The following is a 23,933-nucleotide window of genomic DNA, read 5'->3' as shown; positions in this document are numbered from 1 at the left end:
TTTTTGTTGTTTGTGTGCTTTATTGATGCCTTATATTTTTATATCACAATCATTTCCAGACATCCCTCCCACCGCCAACGAGCCTGCACTTGAAACAGAGAAAGTAATTAAGTAAAACCAGCCATCACAGTGTGATATTCCACAGCCATAGCCCCCCACCCCTCCAAAGAAAGGAGTGGGGCGAATTTCCTTTTCTCCACAGCCAAGTTTGGTCATTACAGTTGCATAGCTTCCAAATGATTTTGAGTGTTTGTTGTTGTTGTTGTTGTTGTTATTTATGCTATTAATAGTGTATATATGTATATATATATATTTTTTTTTCTGGATCTGCTGCTTTTTCCACTTTGCATCATTATATACAAGTCTTCATCTGTGTTCTCTGAATTCTTATTTGGAGTTTCATGTAGCACAGTCTTTTTTCATTACTTTCATACATATACACACACATCAGCTTTCATAGAATCATTAATTTACAGCTGGAAAGGACCTTACAGAACATCAAATCCATCACCCCACATTTTATAGTTGAGCAAACTTAGGGTGAGAGAGGTTAAATGGTTTGTCTAGGGTCACATACCTAGAAGTATCCAAGGCAGGATTTAGACATATGATGCTACTATTTTAAATGTGTCTGAAAAAATAGTTTTGCAGCCTCCACTTAAATAATCTCCAACAAAAGGCAACTCATTGGACAGCTTTTGATTGTGTTGTGGTTTCTCCCGATTTTGAGCCAAAATCTCCTATAGTTTCACCTAGTGCTTTAATTTGTTTTCCTAGATCCAGCAGAACACATCTAATTATTTGAAACCTATATCTTGTTTTCAGATACTTAAAGGGTATCAAATTTTTACTTTTTCAGGTTAAACATTCCCAGTATCTTAAATCAAGCATGGTATAACATGGTTTTCTGTCTCCATACCATCCTGTTTGTTCATTGTAAAAGAATTATTACATGTCAATATCCTTTTTATGTGTTGCCCAGAAATGGATGCAATGTGCCAAAGTAGACTATGGCAGACTTCTCTCTTGCTCAAGATGCTGCACTTATATTAATGCAGCCTCAAGATTGAATTATGTCCTTGGCTGCCACCTCACATTATTAAATCATTTAAATTGCAGTATAGCAAAATCCATAAGGCTTCGTGTGAACTATTGTCTAGCCCACAGGTTCTTCACCTTTTGGTGGTCAGAATAATGTCTTTAAATGCATAAAACAAAATATATGAGATTACAAAGAAAACCAATTGTCTTGAAACATAATTTAAAACATGTTCACAGATCCCAAGTTTAGAACCTCTCATCTAACTACAAATTATACCTAGCTGATTGACTTTTGTAATCCATGTGTTAGTTAACAAGATCCTATGATATTTTACAAGGTCTGAGCTTCATTTTTCTCATCTGTGTTATTGTAAAGAATGAATGAAATAATGTATAAAAAACTTTTCGCCCCTCAAATTGAAAATCTATCATCAGTGTTCAGAAACCTGTGCTTTCACATATAGAGATTTAAGGTGGTTTGATAAATATCTTTTCTACAACAAATTTTGAATGATCCTGGGATTGTCAGAGTATTAAAATAGAAGCAGCATGAGTTCCATGGCCTATATAGCTCAGTATTCAATCTTAATGGTAGTACCAAAGACTATCTTGTTGAAGGACATTTCTTGACATCAATCTCAAAGATAAAAAAGCTAAGCTGAATGACCTGGTTTTCCTTTATAACCTATATTAGGATCCATCATCCATGAATTTGTCTGGACCTTAAAATCATAATATATTGATACATCAGATAAATCATATTTTTCTTATTTGGAATTTCATGCAGCACAATCTTTTTTCATTGCATTCATACATGTCTATATGTATATGTGTATATATATATGCACATATACACATACATACATGTATATTGATCACACTTTCTAGGTTAAATATCTTACTCTGAGAGAAATCTGCTAAAAACAACTGCTGTATAGTCAATTAAAAGCACATATGAAGCATTGATATAATTCTAAGTAAGTTATACTCTTCCATCAGTAGTAAAAATTAAATCCACTGGTAGCCAGCCATTTCTCATAGCCAGGATCAAGTTTGACTTTGCTATATAATCACCCTCAAACTCTTCAGGGGCCAGAGAGTCTCAAGCATCATCTAGTTTACAAATGACTTGGGTGGGAGGGTATAAGGAAAGAGTTGAGAAATATATAATACACATAGTTTAATGTTTCACAGGGTAGCCTTCAATGCTTAGACTTTGATGTGTACTAAAATGTCTCCACTAATGTATTCTGTTAAAGTAGTAAAGTCTTTCAGTAAGATAATACTTTGCAAGAATTTTCTTCTTTCTGTTGTCATAGTTGAGGTGTAGACCTGGCTTCTGGGGACAGGATGCCACAAAAGGATATTGAAGGATTTGGAAACCTTTGCTTATCCCATTATCATGTATGAAGTGATTCTCACTTTGCCTCCTAGGGCTACAAGTGAGACTTCACAATATTTCTGAAGTAACTCTTAAGAGAGCTTGGTTCCTCTTTGGCTCACTGAAAAGGATTCCTGCATGCTGAGTCTGTGATATGATACTACAAGGAATCATTTCAGAGAATTACAAGGATTTTGTTGGCATTGCCACCGTCCCAAGCTTTAAGTCTCAAGTAAGTATCTGAACTTAACCAAAATAGCCCTGTAATTTCAGCTATTTTTATGGCTGGTTTGGATTACACTATAATTGTTTAATAAATTATATCAATATAGTCTCAAACCCCAAATCAATCATTCTTTGGTTCATTTATGCAACAAAAACACATTCTATATGTTAGAATCAACCCAGAATTGCATGATATGAAATAAGCCCAGAAATAGGTTTCACCTGTAAGCTTCTAACCTCTTTCTGGCCAAAATCAACATTTGTTCAAACTCAGCAAGAGGCAAAAAATCAGGGCAGTACAAAACAGTCCGTGTCCTAGGATCAGAGATTATTAAAATGTTCGCTTGTACTGGGCTTGTTCATCTCCTTGTTCTTCCTCACTTTTGCTGATCTTCTGGACCCTGAGCTCTGCCTGCCTGGATCTACACACAGTACCTGCTTGATCTTCCCTGCCTTTGCTGAAATCCTGGACTTTGCCTATCTACATGAACCCATGGTACCCGCTTGTTCCTCTCTGCCTTTGCTGATCTCCTGGATTCTGGACTTTCGTTTTTCTACTGGAACTGATTTGCTCCTCCCTATGTTAATTGACCCTACTCTGTCCTTAACCCCTTGCCTGCCTATACTTTTGGTATCTAGCAAATGCTGGTGAATTAACTGAATACCCTTCCCTGCCCTTTCCTTCCTACCACATTCCATGGCATCCAAGCCCCCCTGCATGACAGTGGGAATTTATTGGCTTTTAAAAATAAATAAATATGATAAGAAAAGTGCCTGGTGTTATAGAATTCATTTTCTTTTTAAAGCTTAAATTCATTATTTTTAAATCTCCCTAAAATTAACTAGACCTCCTAATGTGACTTTTAGCTGCCCTCTCCTCCGCATTTTGTAGTCAAATGTATAGCATAAGATATGTTTTGAGCAAGATTCTGTAATATTCATGAAGCCATGATGCTTTCTAGAGGGACAGAGTTCATGTCATAGGCTTCCTTTACATATTCTACAAGGCACAATGTTAACACACTAGGAGATTTTCGGTACCACATTGGTCTGCATATAAGTTATACTTTCCTACAAAATCAGACAAAACCTGAGTGTGGTTTATATCTTAGTGAGAACATATTATTAGTAAGAAATCTAGACTTGTTCTGTAATTTCATTGGTATTGGGAACTCCCTCTATTAGATGCAGGTTGGCCTCTGCAGCTAGAGGACTAAGAGATGAAGTCTGTGACCCTTCTTTCCTAGGGTCCCACAGCCAGCATGTATGAGGGACAGGACTTGAACCTGGGCCTTCCTGGCCCACTCTACTCACTATACCAAGCTGTTGCTAGTAAGAGAATTCAATAAAAGTGACAAAGATGGAAGGAAAATCAAGATGAGCAAAGTAAATAAATAATTGTATTTGAATGGAAGGAAATGTTTAAAAAAAAACCTTTCAAAGTAAAGATTTTAATGCAATAATTTTGTGTAATTGTTATTCAGTTTTTGCCAATTCTTTTTAAAAATCTCATTTTAGGAAGCCAGTCTTTATTTGAGTCCAGCCTATATTCTGATAAATATGGTACAAGTTCAATGGAATTGAACTAGGGACCTGTTCAAGGAGGTATAAGGATGAGGTGATGAGTTGTATTCTAATCTCAGCTTTAAATTTTGCCTGGAACTGCCTCTGGTATTAAACAGCCAGAGCCAAATCTGAATGAAAATCCTTTTTGTTCCAAACCTTTTACTATGCAAACCACATTTTCTATTATGCCTTTAATACCACCATGCCCTTTGATGAAAATGTAATGTGAAATGTTTCTGTATGACAATTATGAAGAATTTTTATTTATTCATGTTTCCATAGTTATCACATAATTTGTCTTCATAAAATGTTTATGCTCCTTCATTATTGTACTTTATTTGACGTAAGGGACTGTGTCTTAATTCATCTTTGTATCCCTAATGCCTGGCACAGTGCCTTGAATTACTGTAAGTGTTTAATAAATATTATGTATTTATTCTGTTTTAATTTATTTTTAATTAAGATTAATTTCTTTATAAAAAGGAAGCTTTAGAATTAACCTGTTATTTAACATTGTCAATTTAAAAGATGTCAGTTATATTTATGGTATCTGTTGCCAACATAGTAATTGTCATATAAATTTCTTTGTATTTCTTTTTCATATCTATGTTTAATTCCTCATAGATGAAACTATGAAGCTAATGGACTGGTTTTATATAGTGAATAATCCTGCTTTACATAGTACTTTTTATTCTCAGTTCCTGGGAAAACGGCTCTCATATACTTATGTCATCCATTTTTTCATTAATAATGAGTACTCTCAACAATATAGACCATAATTCTTTCACATATTAGAATACAGTGTTTATGGTTGCTTTGCCCCCAAACACGGTGGTCATACATCTAGTACTCTCCAGATTTTGCTAAACTAGTTCTTAGGTGACAGACGTACATACAGTCTATCACTTAGCCCACATGTGAAGCTATTGTACTTTGGTAAGGTTTATCAGAGCTTGTACTCCACTGGCATTGCTTCTGAGACTCCAGAGCCATCTCTACACCATGATGAGGCAGCAGAGTAGAACTTTAGTAGTTGAGTTTAATAAAGTTTTCTTAAAATTGTTGTGCAGCTATCTGAAACAACTGATTTCCAGTGTAGAGAACTTCTAATACCAGGAGAAATCACAACCAGGCTACAACTTCTTAAGTGAGTCCTAGGAAGTTGCAGGAACTTGATAGGTTAAGTGACCCTCAGGGTCAGCTAGCATCAGAGACTAGATCTTCTGTCTTATGCACAGTACCAGGCTGCCTCTGTTTAACATTAATAATGTTTGTCAAAAATTGGAAACTTTAGGATACTGTTCAGTGCAGTTGCAAAATAAGGCAATTAAATCAGATCAACTTGAAGATTCTGAAGAGTATGTGGCCTGTGATTTACTATCTCCTGCTTCATCTAGTAACCTTTTAAATGTCTCATGGGGTGAAACTGCTGTGACTTAACCCTCATCAAACAGCTATTTATCCAGCCCCCAGCTCACTTTGTTCTGAAGCAATCGTCTTTGATAAAGAATCTTTCTAATGTCATCAAAATGTAATTTATTAAGATAACAGTCAGGTATGAATGAGAAGATAAAACCTTCCCACCGAGTTAGAAAAGGCCATGGAATGAGGCAGAACAAGAAGCGAGAGATACTGCAGCACTCTCAAATTCATGGTTGTGCTTCATGTGTTAAGGAAACTCCTCCATTCATAAGGACAGTTTACACAGAAGGGTGGGCTATTCTTGTGCTGATGAAATAGCTCATGTCATTTTTTTTAACTAAAAATGTGTGCGTTTTAAACCAGCGTCTTTCATCTTCAATTACAGGTTGGTCTTTTCCAGCTCTTCCCACCTTCTTGGGTGCCCTTTCTACTTCCTCACATGCATTACAAGTACTAAAATGTTGGATTCCAAATTATTGGTTAAACCAGCATATTACTTGTAAAAACAAAGAAAAGTAGTTTGGGTTTTTTGTTTTGTTTTAGTTTTTAAATAATCCACAGTACCAGTATACAAAGCAAAATAGTGCTTAGGGTTGCTGGAAATAACATATTTAATTTTGCCAGTGTTAAAAAAAGCCTCAATCAAAGCTCAATTATTTCTGCTACCCTTGTTTTTCATTAAAGATCCTTTTGATGTGTGAAGTGCTGGACATAAGTATAGGAAAACCAGCCAAGCACATGGATTCTGGAAAGAAATTAGACCCACAAATAGATATATAGAGATATACGTGCATAAACATAATTGTAAAACCAATTTCATTATTGCTAGAAAACACTGGTCAACAAGAACATTTGTGGAAATGGAATATTTTGATTATTAAATATTTTGGCTTATTTAACTTTTTTTTTCCTTTGGCCCTGGTTGGAAATCTTTCTAAAAGGTACGAATACACATTCTTGCTTCAGTAAGTAAGAGTATAGTGAGTATAATTGAGTCCTTCAGTGACTAAAGATCTGAACACGTATTACTACTTCAGAATGTGCCAGTATGTGTGGAAGGTTTAGGAGATTGGAATCAGGATGCACTGTCTCCAAGATTTCCCTAGAAATTGTGCCTTTTAATGTGTCTGCTATGGTCATTTTTTTGTTTCTACAAAATCCATAATACTTTTTCTTAGGATTTATCCTTTCCACTAAAAGCATGATGTAAGGGTTAAAAATCAGATTAACTGTCTTTTCCTCAATTCAAATCAAATGAGTTCTGGTTGTTAACCAAAGCTTCACTGGATAGGTCTGAAACAGTCATATCACATATTCGTTACTGAGTAACACAGTTTAAACCCTACAAGTACAATAGGATATGACTTCTCTCAAATGCATTTGTTTGCTATAAACAAAGCCATGAAGTTGATATGTTTGAAAACCTCCTGCTTCTGAAGGCTGAAGGGATGCTGCTACTGCTAACCCTGTTATGTTATGCCAAGAATGATAATACTTTCGGCTTTAGAATATGCCAGTAAAAAAATAAATAAATAAATTTTTTTAAAAAATTTTTAAAAAAATATGCCAGTAGCAATTGGGTGGTAGAGTTTTGCTCACATTCAGATCCATTTCAGTCATTTGTGAGTGATGTGGTTTGATTTAGCAAGTGAGTTTGAGGTTTTATAATTAAAACAGTTTTAATTATATACATTTTTTAAAATGATATTCTGAAATACCTTTGAAAAGACTGCATTTTTTAGTAGAAATGAGGCAATCAACAGATAATTATTGAGTGTGTACTGTGTGTCCACTGATGTGCTAAAAACTTTGAAGGTTACAAAAAATGTTAGCACTTGGGGAAATAAAACTCATACCCTTGAAACAATTAGAGGATAATTGAGTGCTAAATAATGTAGTACTGAAAAAAGAACAGTCATTGTGGGTTAGAGTAGTCAGAGGAGGTTGGACTTATTTGAACCTTAAAGAATGGTAAGATTTGAAAAGGTAGGAGGGATGAAAGAGGAGTATTCAGGGCTGGGGAAACAGCATGAGCTAAAGACAGAAGTGGAAATGAGCATGGTTTGGGGATACGCCAGGGAGGAGACTGGCCTGAATGGGACAAAGGGTACATGTTAAAAAAAATTATGAGAAATAAGTGCAACATGGGCTGGAAGAAGAGGGGATGGGGAGAGAGAGAAAGATGCTTGTTTTTAATCCAGGTGTCCTGATGCCTCTTGGGACAAAGCTGACAAAAAAAAAGTGGTTTGATAGGCCCTTGAAAGTTAGGATGCAATCATGAGAAAGGAATACAGCCTTCTGAAGAATTTTGGAAGGTGTACTGGAGAAAAAACAGAAGTCACCTGTGTATGGTATTGTCACTGTGACATCTCCCACACACACACACACACACGCACACACACACACACACACACACGCACACACACACACACAAAGACAGAAATGAGAGAAGGGCACAAAGACACTGCTCTGATTTCTGTATCCTGGATGTGGTTGAGCTTACCCCTGTGAAATGACTGAGCTCTAGCATCAGTGGAACAGCCTTTGGAGGAGAAGGCTCTTGATCTGTTTTTACAGCAGGAACTGTACACTTTGCTCAATAACTACTCATTCTTGGCTTATATCATCATTCAGTTTCTCAAATTCATTTTTGCTAACACAGGCTCTCCCACTTTTTCTGCATCTCTGCTGTACTCATTCCATGCCACCTAATAGTTGCAAGTATCTTACTACTTAACTCCTTTATCCCACGTTGGCAGTTTGCTCTGGCACAAAGGTGCATGCCTAATTAGAATCCTTGTTTTAACAATTCTATATGCTTTGTTTTTAAACTCAATGTAATTGGTGAAAAGTGCTCTGAACTTGGAGTCAAAAGGCCTGGGTTTGAGTGAGTTCCACTCTGCCATTTATTAGCTGGCTGACCTTGGACAAGTCATATAAGCTCTCTGAACCTCAGTTTCCTTATCTATAAAATGGTATAAAACTTGTAACTTCCCTACCTTATAAAATTAAGTTATTTCGGATGTTTTTTATTGCTTCTTGGTAGCCTTTCACTTTTCTGATGAGAACCCACTTTGAACAAGCTGAGAAGGTAGAGTAGGCAAAAGGAAGAAACGTTAGGTCTGCCCTTGTTACTAAAAAATGCTTTTTCAGTGAGGAAATGCCATAATGAGAAAGGAATACTGCCTTCTGAGGAATTTTGGAAGGTATACTGGAAGAGTACAAATGTATATTGATCACCTACCATAGTCCTTAAGGGTAGCTCTGTAAAAGTTCTTAGCCCAAGGTCCATGAATAGATTTCAGGGAGTCTGTGGCCTTGAATGGGGAAAAAACAAAAAAGCTACATCTTTGTTTTCACTAACCTGTAACTGAAATTTAGCATCTTCTTCATTATTTAAAAATCATTCAAAGAAGGGGTTCATGGAAAAAAAAGTTCAAGAACCCCTCTTCTCAGGTCTATGGAATGATTTTTGAATGATTTTGCTTTATATAGAAATTTATTAAGAGGAAAAGGAATAATAATACATTGCAAATTAAATATTTAATCATTTACTATAATAAGCATTTCTAATGTCAAATTAATGATACAGCACAGTTGTATCTTTTATGTTATACACACTGGAATTTTTTTTTGTATAAACAATGTATACAGGACATTAATTTCCATTTTATAGGATCCAGAACACAACTTAGCTTTTTACATGACTATAAAAGCTTATAGTTGTATCCTTGTTTTATTATATTATTAATCATAGCCATGATTTACTTTATGCCAGGGCTTCAATTTTAACTCCTAATTTTTAACATTGTTCTTATGGGAAAATACCATTTGCAATTATGATGATCCACTTTACAACGCGGTTTCCAGGAACACAGTTCTGCGAAAGTGGGAACTGCTTATGCTCCCCTACGTGGCTGGGGAAAGCTGCAGACCTCTGGAGAAGGCAACAGCATCCAGCAGAATCTGTGAGAGCGTCTCCCACCCATAAGAGGTGGGAGGTAGCTCATGCCAGTGGAGGGTACAGCTGAAGCAGATTCATGACAGTGAAACAGGCCGTAGATTCCTGATCCCGGAACAGTAAGTGACTGGGGACTTTGAGTGGGGTACTGGCTTTCTGATGCTGCCAGCATCATCTGCACACATGACTGTTGGAATAAAAATTTGCTTATGGCCAGCATGCTTGTAACTAGATTAATGTCACATTTGTCCAATAGAGTGGATTTCTTAGGTTTCTGGGTATATAAGTTTAAATGAGGGGTGACAATTCTCAAAAGTAACTCAGGTGCTTGGTGCCACGATTGTTTCCGTTTCTAGAGTAACATAAGATTGACTAGGAAAAAAAAAAGACACATAGAGCAGGTAGGAGTCTGTTGTGGTAATGCTAAAATAAGGTTTTGAGATCTAATAGTCTTAGAAATGGAAAGAATAAATCCAAGAGAAGAAATGACAAGGATTCAGTGAGATTATCTAAGAAAAGGCCCAAGTCGGTAATAGACTGGATATAGGAGAAAGACGCCCAGGTGTCTAGACTTGAAGACCAGGAATAGAGTCAGTACCTCTGAAAGAGAGGTCACAACTAGCAAGAGGATCTAGTTTTAGGGAGGAAAAGATGACGAGTTCAGTTTTAAACATGGAGTTTAAGGTGATGGCAGGACATACGAGAAGAGTTATTTTGTAGATATTAGAAAATGTGGAGCACAGGTAAAAGGGGAACAACTATAGATGTTGATTTGGAAATCACCCTCATAGAGGTTAAAGATTTATTGAGGATTACCAGCTAGGGATAATTGCACCCTTTCTCCAAAAACAGTGTGGGGAAAGAGATTTAGCAGCTAAAGTATAAAAGGACAATTGGGAATACTATATAAGCAATCCAAAAATGAATTAAAATTTTCCCCTTTTTTCTTAGCGTATCATATTTTTGCAGCTTATGCCTTTTGGAAAATTCCTTCAGTGATATTATTTATACAGTTAGACCCACAAATACTAGGGATGTTGTCCACCAACTGGAAAATGTTGTATTCACCAACAGACATGATCCTTCCACGTTGTTATTGAAAGAAAGATTGAACTAGGTTGAAGGGATGGGATAGAGGGTAGAAAGTCCAGACAATTCCATCAGATAAAACTTTGCAGAATGACATAGCTTTATTTCTGAAGTGAGAAGTATGTAATCAAATTGGGGAAAATATTCAAGATTCCAGTTCCACTTACTTCAAAAAAGAGAAAGGCAAAAATACCTGGCATGCTAAACTGAATTGTAGGAAAAATAAACATAATTGAAAACATCAATCAGAACAAACTTCCCTAGAGTGGAATTGACATTGTGAGGAAAATAGAATTCTTTTATGCTAAACAAAAATAAATGTAAGAAGTGATGCAAAAGGAAATTTAGAAAGGAGTTGGACAAGATTTCTTAATTTTTATGGATGGGGCCAGAGGTACAGAGAGGGAGCAGCTGAAGGTTTTATCTCAAGTCTATAACTTAGTGGACTTTCTCCATCCATTCCATTCTCCAGCTACTCAGCTTACTTCTAAAAGTGCTAAGCAAAATAATATGGTGGAGAAATGTAATGTATTTCCAAAGGAAATTACTTTGGGAAATTGTAAACTGCTTTAAAGATGACAAGGAGGTCTGAGTTTCAAAGAAAGCAAAGCAAAATTTTTTTTCCTTTCTGAAGGTGAGCACCTTAGACCTAGAACTAGACTTTACCCATTAAGATAATTTGAAAGGTCTTTCTCAGGTTGTCTTGTTGCTAACTGCTGGGCAAAGTGGTCATCCATTTCTAGAGAGAGATCTCATTTTATACTATGTTAAGTTAAATTTATCTTGTAATATGAAGAACCTTGAAACTTAACATATGCTTTTAAAATACCCTAAAAACCTCAGTAGTGTGTATCTTTAAGGTAACCCAGAATGTTTTGGGCCATGAGCCCTTTCACTCTATTTCTGTGAACTCCAAATTCAGTTACCTGCAGCAGGGAAATACTTACCACTGTTGTTTCCAACCTAGTACAACTGTCCCACAGACTTGGCCAGCTGTCCACTGCATTCAAATTGGGGAGGTAAGTGAAATTTTCTATCTTCGGGACATGTAATTTGTGGAAGTAAACCATACTGAATCTGTAGTCTCTGAAAGTTTATAGGATCATAGCATTTACTTGTTAATGTAATGTTGTTTATAGCGTTTTTGTATTTATACCCCCAAGGACTTCCCAGTAACATCTCCATCCCAAATAGAATCCTCCCATCATCTCACCCCTTCATTTTACAGATCAGGAAACTGAAGCCCAGTGACTTGCTCAAGGTTATATACATAGAAATTGGCAATGCCAGGATTGAGATCCAGGTCTTCTTACTCTAGTCTAAATGCATGAGTCTTTTCCAAATATACCATACTGCCTCTTATGTTCTTGACTTTTAATTGAGGATTTGGTATTGTCTCTCTTTTATTCCAAGTACTGTAGTCCTACTGGGTTTTGACTGATAAAAATCCTGTATGAGGTGTTTTATGAACATATAAAGAAAGGATCTGTCATCTCTTGAGTTACAGAACTCTTAATACAGTAACTCCTTCCACCAGAGGGGCAGATTGCAACCCTTCTATGACTTAACAGATAAGTCACCTGAAGTACATTGAGGTTACATGACTAGTAATTACCATGGGCCAGCATCTGAACCTAGGCCTTGACTCCATGATTAGCACTACCCCACCTTGCTTCTATCTGGAATGTTTGAGAGAATTTAAATAGAAGAGGCTCCATGGTGTGGTAGCAGATAGCAGGTCTCAAAGCTGAGAAGATCTCAAGTTGAAGAAGTGCTTTTGACCCATGCTAGCAGTGTTACCCTGGAGAAGTCGCTTAACCTATCAGTGCCCTGAGTGGCTCTCAAGACAAGTTGGAAAGAAGGTGCTGACTTGCAATGAACTCATCTAGGAGTTCCCTCTGCCAATGAATCCCAGTTCCAGTACCTGTCCTTATCCTATTTTATGTAGTACTAATTAGTAGTAGTACTAATACTTGTACTAATAGTAAATGAGGAGGAGGAGGACAGCTGGTATACAGTGCTTTAAGTTTTGCAAAATACTTTACAAATATTAATTCATTTGATCCTTGCAACAGCCCTAGAAGGTCAATGCTATTATTATCCCCATTTTACAGATTAGGAAACTGAGGCTGGTAAGTTATTATCACCCTAATTCATTTGCAGTAAGGTCTGTAGAAAAGAATCTGGTTTCCCCCAGATCCTGAACATAGTGAAAATAAGGCTTCTCCTTTTTGTTCAGTTCACTAGGAGGGCATAGGCTCCCGTTACGTAACCAGAATTCTGCAAGGCACTCTGGAGAACACAAAAGCCATGCAAGGCATAGTCTTGACCCTGAGTGTTCAGTTCCAGTTCAGTTCCGGTTTCTGTTGTAATCTGTTGAGATAAGAACTTAGGTAATGGACCCGTGGTGGTTTAAATTTCCATTTCAATACTGAAATCCACATGGCAAGAAAGAGCTAAAATAATTTTTTTTTTAAAACTACGAAACTGGTAAACTCATCAGTCAGTACATATGGAATCTCAAGAGTAGCCTTCTTTAGGAACTGCCAGGTGGCCAGTGCTGGGGTGAGACAGCCAGCCTGAAGGATAGGTTTGAAAAAAGGGCTAACACTGGACAAGTGGCATTTCAGCTTTATAAGCAAAAGTCCCATATACTTCATCACTTATTTAGTATTTGAATTTTTAAAGTTTATCCTGCTGATTCCTCTCCCACCTACTCCCAAAGTTTTTGCTTTTCTTATCAACCCTGCAGATTTTTGTTGGTAGGTTCACTTAATTTCTATGTCTCCATTCTAGGAGGGAAAGTAACATTACAGTAACAAGGCCGTTTCTCATCTCTGCTCTAGTCAAGGGACCCTGTAGACCTAACAGAAAGCCTGATAGTTCTTGATGGGCCAATTCACAGGAGAAAATTTTGCTTTGACTGAGTCAGAAGCTCCAGAAGTTCCAAAATACCATAGCAACATACTTTTCTCTTCCCTTATTGTTTCTAGAATGTTTTAAAACCTTTTTTTTCCCTAAACCTTTAAACCTTTTTTTACACTGGCTTTTACAGATTTGGCTTCCAGAAGGAACCATAGAATAGAATGTGACTGAGGCATCTCTCTTGGCTGCTCCTATTTCTTTTTAGCAATGTCTCTTGTGATATTCATTTATTTTAATGTGAGCATTTTTACAATTTATTATTGAAAATGAATACAAATAAAGGTTACAAAGCTACGCTAGATTTTGGCAAATGCAATCACAGTACACAAGTGAGAAACACTGAGTAGGTGGACATGAGAGAGTCTGTAACATATAGTTCCCAGGTTGCTGTCCAGTGACCATTCATTCCACTGTTATATCTCAAGTCTTTTTGGTCAACCAAAACTTGGCAGGAGGCCAAACTGGTTCTAATTTTACCATAACCTGGGAACAACTGCTAATTGGCAAATCATAATCACATACAAAAGCCGAACTAGACACCAAGGGTGTGCTTGCTTTTCAGAAAATCTCAACCCAGAAAGAAACCTTCTAGACATATAGAAATATAAGCTGCTGAGCCTTACAAAATCTAAGGTAAAACCCTGGAACTGCAGCAAAATCAAAACTAACCTTCTTGAACCACAGAAAATGCCAACTGAAGCAGTTCTTCTTAATCTAGTGAACTGAAACAAGCCACTGCTTTCTTGAGCAAAGGAGACATGGTGGTGGCAGGCAGTTGTAAGAGCTACATAAACAAGTCTATAGCATGAGCTTTTGCCACTGTTTGCTTATGATTTTAAACAAGAGACAAACAAGAACCAATTCAGCCAAGAAACAAAAAGCCCCTTGATCCTATGCAAATGTTCAGTTTGGGGTATTTTACCATCTACTTACCCCTGCTTCCTTTGACAATGTCACACTTTCTTTCCAAGCCACAATTTAGTTTTATTGCTGTGTCCTAGCATCCCATTTCCAATACCCACTCCACTTTCTATGCTTACAGTTTGGATCTTTGGGGGATTAATGAGATCATGTCTATAGGTGTGCTCAAATAATCAAGAGAATTCAGGAAATTTTACTAGAACAAGAAGCTTTCTGACACATTTTGAAAAAAGTTTTTCCATGAAGAATATGTATTTTTAACATTAAATTGTGATTTCCCCCAATAACAACAAAAAAACTGTGATATAACTTTAGCTTTGTGATAGCATCAAAGTTTAAAACCCAGTTTTATTTTTGTAAGGTGTAATTGCTGCATTTCATGCTATATCTTAGGTTTCCATATGCAGTGACATTTTACACACTCTAGCTCAACAAGTATTATTTCCATTCCTACCATTGTTCTTTCCTGTAAACATAAGTGAACTAAAAACATACCAGTAGGGAGTCCAAACATTTCCTGAATTGGAATATCTTCTTTGGAAACTTTAATCTACATTATTTTCTTCACCATAGATGTCAGTTTTTTGTAATCAATAAAAGGATACTCAGAATATAATAGTATAGAATGAATGGTAGATTACTAAAATTGATGTCTGTGGTAAAGAAAATAACATAGCTAACAAAAATAAAAACAAGGCTTTCTGCCTTTAAAGCACGTACTATCTGCTTAGGAGTACAGCATGTTTAACAGTGGGAAAGAAAAAGTCCAAAGTACTTTGGGAATATTTGCGAAGGGAGGGAACACTTTTTGCTGGAGAAAAATCTGAGGAACCTACATAGAACAGGTAGCAGCTGAGCTCAGCCTTGGAAAAAGTGGAAGATGGGGGCAGCTAGGTGGCAAAGTGGATAGAGCACTGGCCCTGAAGTCAGGAGGACCTGAGTTCAAATCTGGCCTCAAACACATAATACTTACTAGCTGTGTAACTCTGGGCAAGTCACTTAACCCCAATTGCCTCATTAAAAAAACTGAAAATAAATTTAAAAAGAAGGAAGGAAGAAGTAGAAGATTTTAACAGCAAAGATGAGGAGAAAACGTACTCTAGCCATCCCCCGGGAGTGGGGTCCTGAACAAATGCATGGAGGTGGCAGGTGGCACATTTAATTTGTTGGACAGTTAGTGCTACAGTTTGGCAGAGGCACAAAGTAATGGAAGGAGAGTCATATAAGATTGGGAAGAAGGGCTGAATGAAAAGCAGGTAAAACAAATGGTTGTCACTCCTCTGTTACAGCCTTATGAGGTCACAAAAGAATCATATGAAAGATATAAAGCATTATTAGAAAAGGAAGTGCCTACTTACCTTAAATGAAGATGACCTCACTATTACCACCCCAGGCCTCCTGAAGCATTTCCAGTTGGGAGAATAGTGGAGAATGATACTTCTAGTGTCAGGGGATTTATTATCTAAATCCTAAAGCCCTGATATTAGCATGACCATGGACAAGTCACTTTGCCCTTAATTTCCTGACTGGCTCACAGAGTTGAGAGAAAACTTTCCTGTAAACCTGCAATAATTGTGTAATGTTTGTATTTTATTTTGTTCTTTATCCTTTGCCCACTATGTAATGTGATGTAGTAGATAAGAAAGCTGTCCTGGAAGCCAAGGCGATCTGGGTTCAAGTCCTCCCTCAGACACAAACTGGCAGCATGACCCCAGGCAAATCATTTAACCCTAATCAGTATTCTAGGCCAATGGTGTCTAACTCAGATAGAAGCATGAGCCACTAAACCATATATCAGGTCACATGTCAGACTGACAAATTTGCTCGGTCTAGGCAACTCTCTTAAGTTACAAAGAAGGGGCTAACCTGCATTGGTAGCAGTTTTATAGCATCACAGATTTTGAATTGAAAGTTACCCAAGACGCCTCTAAGACAATCCTGTCAATTTACAAATGATAATTTTGAATCCCATAGAGGTTAAAGGACCTGTCCGGGATTACATGGCTACTAAGTGTATGAGGCAGGATTTTTTTGTTGTTGTTTTTGTTTTGGAGACAACTGGGGTTGTGATAGTAAGTGTCTAAGGCTGGATTTGTACTCATGTCCTCCTTACTCCAGGCCCTGTGCTCTATCCACTGCACCACCTAGCTACCCCCAGGATTTGAACCCAAGTTTCACTGAATCTAAGTCCTGTGCCCTGTCCTATGCCATGCTGCCTCAGCCAGAAGGGTTTCTTTATCCAGGAATTCTCCACACTCAAATTCACAGGTCCAGTCCCTAACTCATATTCTATGTTCCTGATCTTCAACAGAACTATTAGGGGGCCTCCTTTTGTAAACATTTGCTTTTTTTAAACTTTCCAAGAATCTTCTGAACTTAAGAGCCTTTAGCTTTGGCAATAATTATTCCTGATAGATGCTACAGAATCTTTTTCTGCCAATTATAAGGAGCTGGAAGTGACCTTAGAAGCCATCTAATCCAACCCTGTCATTTAACATATGAGGAAACTGAGTCACAGAGAGAATAACTTGCCCAAGGTCACACAGATAGCAGGTGGCTATATCCTACAAGTCACATTCTCACAGTTCCTTCTTTGAAAACAAGAATGGAATTTATTAAGTGTACAAAATGATACATTCATCATTCGAGGAAGCTTTAGCTCAAAGAAAAGCATGCAAATCATTATTCATCAAAATGGGAAATATCTCAATTAGATGACTTTCATATGGGGAACTTAGCCTTAAAACTTCTAAAAAAAATACTCCCACTTAGGAAGAGAAGGCAGATTCACCACATTTATAAGAAAACTCAGGAGCACACATGTAGAAAATTGAGGATGGCCTTGAAACCTGCAACTTGCAAGGAAAGTACCTTGAGAATGATAGGACTGAATGCCCAAGACACCTTTCCCAAACTCTCACTGACCACTCTTGTTGTGGTTAAACCCCTTCAGATGGAAAAATAGCAAAAATCTTCCTAGTCTTCCAGACCTCAGAGAGAAAGATCTGAAAGAGAACACCTCCTGTGAGACAAATGCAGAGATAGTGAAATGGCCAGTGCCTGCTGAGCTCTCCAGGACAGAAGGGAAAACAAAAACATCCCAACCTTCTATCCTGGGGGAAAGGGTGGGGGGATACTAATTTGTAGAATATGATGGGCATATTATTAGCACTCCTTTCCTTCTTCCTCCTTCACTAATACTACTTTCCAATGCTATCACCCCCCTGATAACACTGGCTTACTTCCACTCAAGTGAACAAAAGAGAAATGGCAGTTTTGGTCCCCATCTCCCTGATGTATATATAGTGTCTATGATGTCTTCAGAGCATTTTAATATCTTTCCTATTTATGTGTACATTTTTAAACATTCTAAGGAAGGTCTATAGTGCATTCAGAAATAGACCTCCAAGGCCTTTTAAATATCTGGTTGAAGAAATATTCTGGATTTTGCTACAGTTTTCTTTTTAGAAGAAAAAGTGGGGAAAAAAACAACAAAAAACCCAAATTTTTAGGATAATTTTAAGGATAACAGAAAAAAAACAAACACTGTAACAACCACCCCTGCCCACCTCATCATCTGTCAGTATATTCAAGTTCTGATTCCTAAAGCAATGTAATAGACTTTTTCCACATCCTCATTCAGAGGCAGCTCTCACTGCTTGTGAAATGACTGAAGGAGAGACCCAGCATTTTTATCCCAGAATTTAGCGCATGTCAGCACACCCTACCCAAAGCATGAAATTCCTGACCCGCCCCCCATAAAAAAAATTATATATGATACATATGTGTCTACATGTGTATATGCATGAATTTTTTTTCCTTTGGAATGTTGCTCTTTTAAAAGGAAATGCCCCTTTTTAGTCTAATGAGGACCAGGCACTTCATTTCTTTATCTGAGACTGTACTGGCATCAGCTGGGCTGCAGTGGTGGGCTCTGGTTTCACTCTTTCACTTATGGTAAGGTCTTCGGGCCTATTCATCCTTTCAAAACTGTAGCATTCAACATTCTCTTCAGAGGACAGAGTCCTAGTGCTCACCAGGTGGAAGCCCTCTTTTAGCAAAGTGTCCACAAGTAGTCCTAGTACATTACTTCCATTGGCCAGTTTTCGGTTATCAGGCTTTATAGAAACATACCTAAAGCAGAAGAAATAATTAATGTTTTGTTTTTTAAGCATTCTCTTAACCCCTACCAAAACCACTAACTACTAGTATACAACTAACTAGCTCTATAACTATCTACACACTCAACCTTAAAATATAACATGATATTGACTAAATAATATGTACTTTTAAATCTGGTTTCCCAAAGAAGCAAAATTTATTATTTATACAGCCAAAATAAGGGCAGGGGGGAGGCTTCCATAGCCATCTGGCGAATTCAGGAAAATTCACAGAACCAGACCACATGTGACAGGGAAAATAAAGCCTGTCTTTGCTTGAATCATTCAAATTTGTCCTGTTATTGTTGACATAGTAAATGTGTAATGTGACATAGTAATGAGTAGCTCTGTGTTTCCTACTCCTATGTAGAGGATCAAGAAAATTTTATCTTTATATGTACATCCTCTTTACTGCCTTACAGACAGGTGTATCAACACCCACAATAAAGGCAGTTGGCTTATAACATTCAAGGAAGCCACTTTGATAGGAAACTAATCTTCACTAGTTCCATGTGAAAGCCTAAACTTTTTCTAGGTTTGTAGAGTAAAAAGACATGGAAGACATCTCCAACTTTTTTTAAAAACAAGAGGTTAACTAAACATTGTGCTCAATGCTGTGTAGCCGTTTTTCAAATTACTAGTATCTAGTACAGGAGGGTACAAAAAAAGGGGGGGAAAAGTATTCTGAAAATTACAAAATTACAAAACACATTTCTCTACCCAAAGAAAGAAAGCTGTTTATTGAAAAAATTAACTTTTTCCTTAATGTTAGTAAAAGTATTTCCCTCTACTCCCAAAGTCCAAAATATAACCTAGCACATATTTAAAACATAAAAAACACATTGAGAAATAAAACAATTTACTAGAACATCTGAAAGAACTAGATTCTATATAATATATACAATACAGGGTAAACAATTACAAAGTAGTATACATTACCAAGAAAAGTTGAATCAAAGAATGTGATTCCATGTGAGGCACCCTCCCTCCCCTCCCCTCCCCCCCAAGCCAGAGGTAAAAAGATTCCAAGGCACCATAAGAAAAATAAAGAGGTATATTCTGTGAAATAAAAACCAAAAACAATTTGCAAGTTTAAAAAAATTTTTTTACACATTTTCCCATTGAGCCAGAATTAAAACAAATTCATGAAACCAGATGCAACAGGACAAATGCTACAGAAGAGAATACCTAAGATCCTGTGATATTAGGTTGAACTTAATCAAATGAGTTGCAGATGCAAGGGAAACAGCAAATCCAGGTATTTTGGATGCTAAGGAAATGTTCATGCTTTCAAGAAACTAATCTAACACATGATTTGGACATGATTATTGATTATTGGAATAACAGATGCTTATGCATCTAGATTATATACTATCTAAGCTGATGGCTACCAAACACAATGGGGTTTCAGTGGTTCTCTTTCAGAGCCAGAAATGTCAGACCAAAACTGACCCTTTTCTTCGCTGCCCTTCACCAGGCATTTTGGTTCAGGGTGACAAAAGAAAGACCCAGGCTCTCAAGCATTCCCTCTCTAACTTGCAGAAAGTACACAGAGGTTAAGAATAGATTCTTGAGTATGGATGGATGATCACGTTAAAAGGTCAGAGTTTTTTCATTCTAGCATCAAAGATCCCAATATGTTCATTTATTCAGGTTATCCACCTTCTGTAAAGCTAGCATTCATATATACATCAAAAAACACTTATGATGAGGTATGATAGGCTCATATTTATAACTAGAAAGTACTTCTAAGGTCATCTAGCCTAATACTTTCATTTTACAGATTAGGAAACTGAGGCCCAGAGTCACTAAGTGACTTTCTGAAACCTGGTCCCTTAGTACCAATCTAGTAATTTTTTCCCTGTACCATCCTGCCTTCTACTTGTTGGTTGGAACAGAATAACAAATACTACTTAAAAGAAGATCTTATGTCACTTGGCTAAGAGATTCATAAGATCAACTAATCAATACTTTTGTTCAATAGATGCTAGTGGTGTAACTACTAAAATAACAAGATTTAAAGAAATTAATACTATTCTTACACTAAGACTTAAAAATCAGCCCAGCCCCTAAGAAACATAACCAAGAAACAGAAGTATGTCACTTGGCAATGCCTGACCATCTCTGGTTCCCATCTTAAGTTTCTTTATTATTGCCTGTCAGCCTTTTCATTACAATTTATTCCAAAAAACCTCTGTGTTATGCATATGTGCATCTAAAGCCTATAGTTTGTTCAAACTCTTCTTTTTTACTCTCCTGGAATATTTCTGCTAAAATATTCTTTAATATTATCCTCATTTCTTCAATTTTTAAAGAGATTCCATGATACTAGCTATTAGTTCCTCCATAAAATAAAAAGACTTAACATATCCCTTTCTCAATGTAATCATTAGCCACCTACTCATGATTAAGACAATACCACCAACATATGTACTAAGTATGGTTGTCCTTCACATTAACTTTTAAAGTTTAGGACAATACCCCACAATACACTAGTGTCTCTTTATATACACATTTTAAACTTAATCAATGACATACACATCCAGTCATAGTTTCCCAAAAAGAAACGCCATCTTACACCTTTAGTAACACAGGGGAATGAAAATTACTAAGAACTTTAAGTAAGCTTTTATAATCTATCATATTAAACATTAATATAGTTATTAAATAACCTCTGTGTAGCAACTTATTGGAGGCCAACTTTAGGATCCTGTCAAGAACCCAGCATTAAAAAATATTGTCACAAAACCACCTTTAATATGTTGACATACCATCATTAATATATTCTGAGATGACTAAGAAGCTAAATGCTGAAGATGAAATATGGAAGAATGGCCAGGGATAGAAACATCTTCCCTTGGAAGTGTTTAAAAAATTTAAAAAAGGGAAGAAACCCCTGGGGGGGGGGAACAGATCATAAAGGGAGAAGAGTCAAATTAAAAGAATTTCTGTTAAGAGAAAATAAAATTTTCCAATGAATAAAAGCCAATTTCATTGGCAATGGAACAACTGATGTATAAATAATCCTTTGTTTCACACCCCACTTAGTAGTCCCAAAGCACCATTTTGAAAAAAAAAATTTTCTAGGAAAATAATTATCTTAGGCATTAGAAATTTTGTTTTTATAAAAACATCAAAGATTTGGACAAAAAGGAAGGGAGGCAAGGAGCCATATTGAAATAGAACAGAATACCTGGCTTCAGCCTGGTTACCAGTAGTATTATCAGAGCCACACTGGAAAACCAGGTCATGGTATGAAGGTCTTTGTGGTGGGACTGGAAGTAAGGTCTTCTGAGCAGGGAAAGAGCTACTGCTCCAGGTTTGGGTAGAAGACTGCTCTATAAACACTGTAATCCTCCCAGTTAACATCTCAACTGTGCTGCTACAGGAGCCAAAGACCCGGAAAAAGGCTCGAGTGTCCTGGCACGTAAAACGTACCTCTAAAATTTCTGGCTTAGGCTTTAGCTGTTCTTGGTCAAGAAGCTCAACCAGACGATCAAGTTCATAGAAATAAGCCTCCCTTCGGAGCCTTGGATAATCTGAAAAGTCAGTGGGTAGGGAAAGCAGTTGAGTTCTCAGGAAATCCAGGATGTAGCTGAACAGCAAGCCATCTCTGTCCACAAAAATTTGGCCATTCACCAGCTTGAATTCTTGGTCGCGACCATCTAACATGCGTGCCAGCCGAGACATGGGGAACTGTCGTATGGTGGAGAGCCGTGTCGTGAATGTCTTGCCTCCCACATTGAAAGTGACCAGTTCCTGACTACTCATTCTCCTTAATAGCTTCCAACCAAAGGCGGAAAAGCAGAGTTTGACTTTCTGGTTATTTCTAAATTGTAGAGTAGATCTATGATCATAGATAATGGATGTATCTAAGGGGGGGGGCATGGAGAGAGCAACAGAAACAAGATTGGATTCCCAGGTAACAGTAGCAAAGTAAATACTGTATCCAGCAGCTTTGTTTGCAGGGTCAGGTTGCTTGGTAACTGCCAGTATAGGAAATGAAAGGTAGAAAGGCTGAGTACTTTTGGAATGTTGTCAAGATAGATACTTTAGAGAAGAAATTTCAATCTGCACTCAGTAACCCTTTGTCCTTCACTCTATTAAAAAAAAAGTTGATCAAAGATTATCTTCAAAGTAATATGAAATATTAAAAGTATGATTTAAGGAAAAGATTTTAGCTTCAAAGAATTAACAATTCCAAAATAAAATTCTAAACCACTTTTATAAAAGGTAAATTCTGATTTCTATGTATAAAGAAATATTTTCATGGATGCAATGGAGAATAGTAGAGAAGATGAGAGAGTAACAAGTCTATGTAATTGTTTATAATCCATTCAGTATAAAATCACCTGATGCCTTCTAATTAAAGCCATAGCGTTAGACCTGATATTTAGGTGTGATGCAGCCATCACTTCACCCAGATTTTAATTCCCTAAACTTTAAACCACAGCCTAAAGAAAATTCTGCATCTTAACCAACTTCTTGATTTGGCTTCCCTTTCTTCTCACTCTCCTGTCCAGAATCACAGAATTTTAGAGATAGAAAAGTCCTTCAAGTCATTACCTTACCCTATTTCCGCTGAAGAAAGGGAACCAAGTTGACCCACTCGTTTTCATGAAATTCCTCTAGTTATTAAAAATAAAATAAGTTCAATTAAAGTAGCACACCCTGTATCTCTACTGCTCAGGTAGAGAGCAAAACAGTTTCAAGATAAGATCCACTTTTTATTCCTCTGGGAAATTGGCCAAGTAAGAGAAATAATAATAAGGATGTGCTCTGCAGAAGACAGGCAACAGCGTTTTCATGCCAGCAGGTAGGGCAATGTTTGCCTGATAACTGTGCTTTACAATACCTGTTGACAGGTTACATTTCATCTGTCACAGCAAGTGACTGACCAGCTTTATTCCTCTTCTTAAAAACAAAAACAACAAAGGTATACCCTCAAGTATGAGAATTCACTTAGTAGTTCAGCTGCCTTGATACTTCAGCTCCAATTGGAACACAGAAATAAAGGCATTTACCTGCTGGTGACATCTAGGAGAGAGAGCTGCTCCTACCGTATGTTGGGCCTATTTCTTACCTTCATCTATACCTGCAGAGTTCTGATCCAGGGGAAGCAGAGTAAAAACAATTTCCCGTATTTAACTACAGAAACCTGCAACTCTTTTTTTTAAGCACTTTTTTTTTCAAGCACTATAGCAAAGGTAAAAGAGCTTTTTAAAAAATTACCTAAAATTGA

General features: G+C 36.9%; 1 protein-coding gene and 1 long non-coding RNA gene across 7 annotated transcripts in view; one reads left to right on the top strand and one right to left on the bottom strand.

Moving 5' to 3' along the window:
- Nucleotides 1-23,933, top strand: part of LOC110213368 (uncharacterized) — a 119,285-nt gene that overhangs the window by 88,533 nt on the left and 6,819 nt on the right. For 4 of the 6 annotated variants that reach the window (XR_013487806.1, XR_013487803.1, XR_013487802.1 and 1 more), the window contains one exon: nt 2,476-4,649. This is a non-coding gene — a long non-coding RNA (uncharacterized LOC110213368). Of the gene's footprint in view, nt 1-2,475; nt 4,650-9,505; nt 9,716-11,652; nt 11,705-23,933 lie in introns of those variants that run through there. The other 2 variants (XR_013487804.1, XR_013487805.1) reach the window with 2 other exon arrangements.
- Nucleotides 17,121-22,888, bottom strand: KCNRG (potassium channel regulator). The gene is made up of 2 exons (XM_020993679.2): nt 21,885-22,888; nt 17,121-18,665 (listed from the first exon to the last, which is right to left on the bottom strand). Exons 1-2 carry the CDS (start codon nt 22,577-22,579, stop codon nt 18,413-18,415), a joined length of 948 nt encoding a protein of 315 aa, XP_020849338.1. The 5' UTR covers nt 22,580-22,888; the 3' UTR covers nt 17,121-18,412.

The sequence above is a fragment of the Phascolarctos cinereus genome, unplaced genomic scaffold (assembly GCF_003287225.1).
Source record: "Phascolarctos cinereus isolate Bilbo 61053 unplaced genomic scaffold, phaCin_HiC Scaffold_726;HRSCAF=1367, whole genome shotgun sequence".
In the NCBI taxonomy this organism is placed as follows: Eukaryota; Metazoa; Chordata; class Mammalia; order Diprotodontia; family Phascolarctidae; genus Phascolarctos; species Phascolarctos cinereus.
The sequence above is the reverse complement of the archived record's forward strand: the minus strand, read 5'-3'. Positions and strand labels throughout refer to the sequence as shown.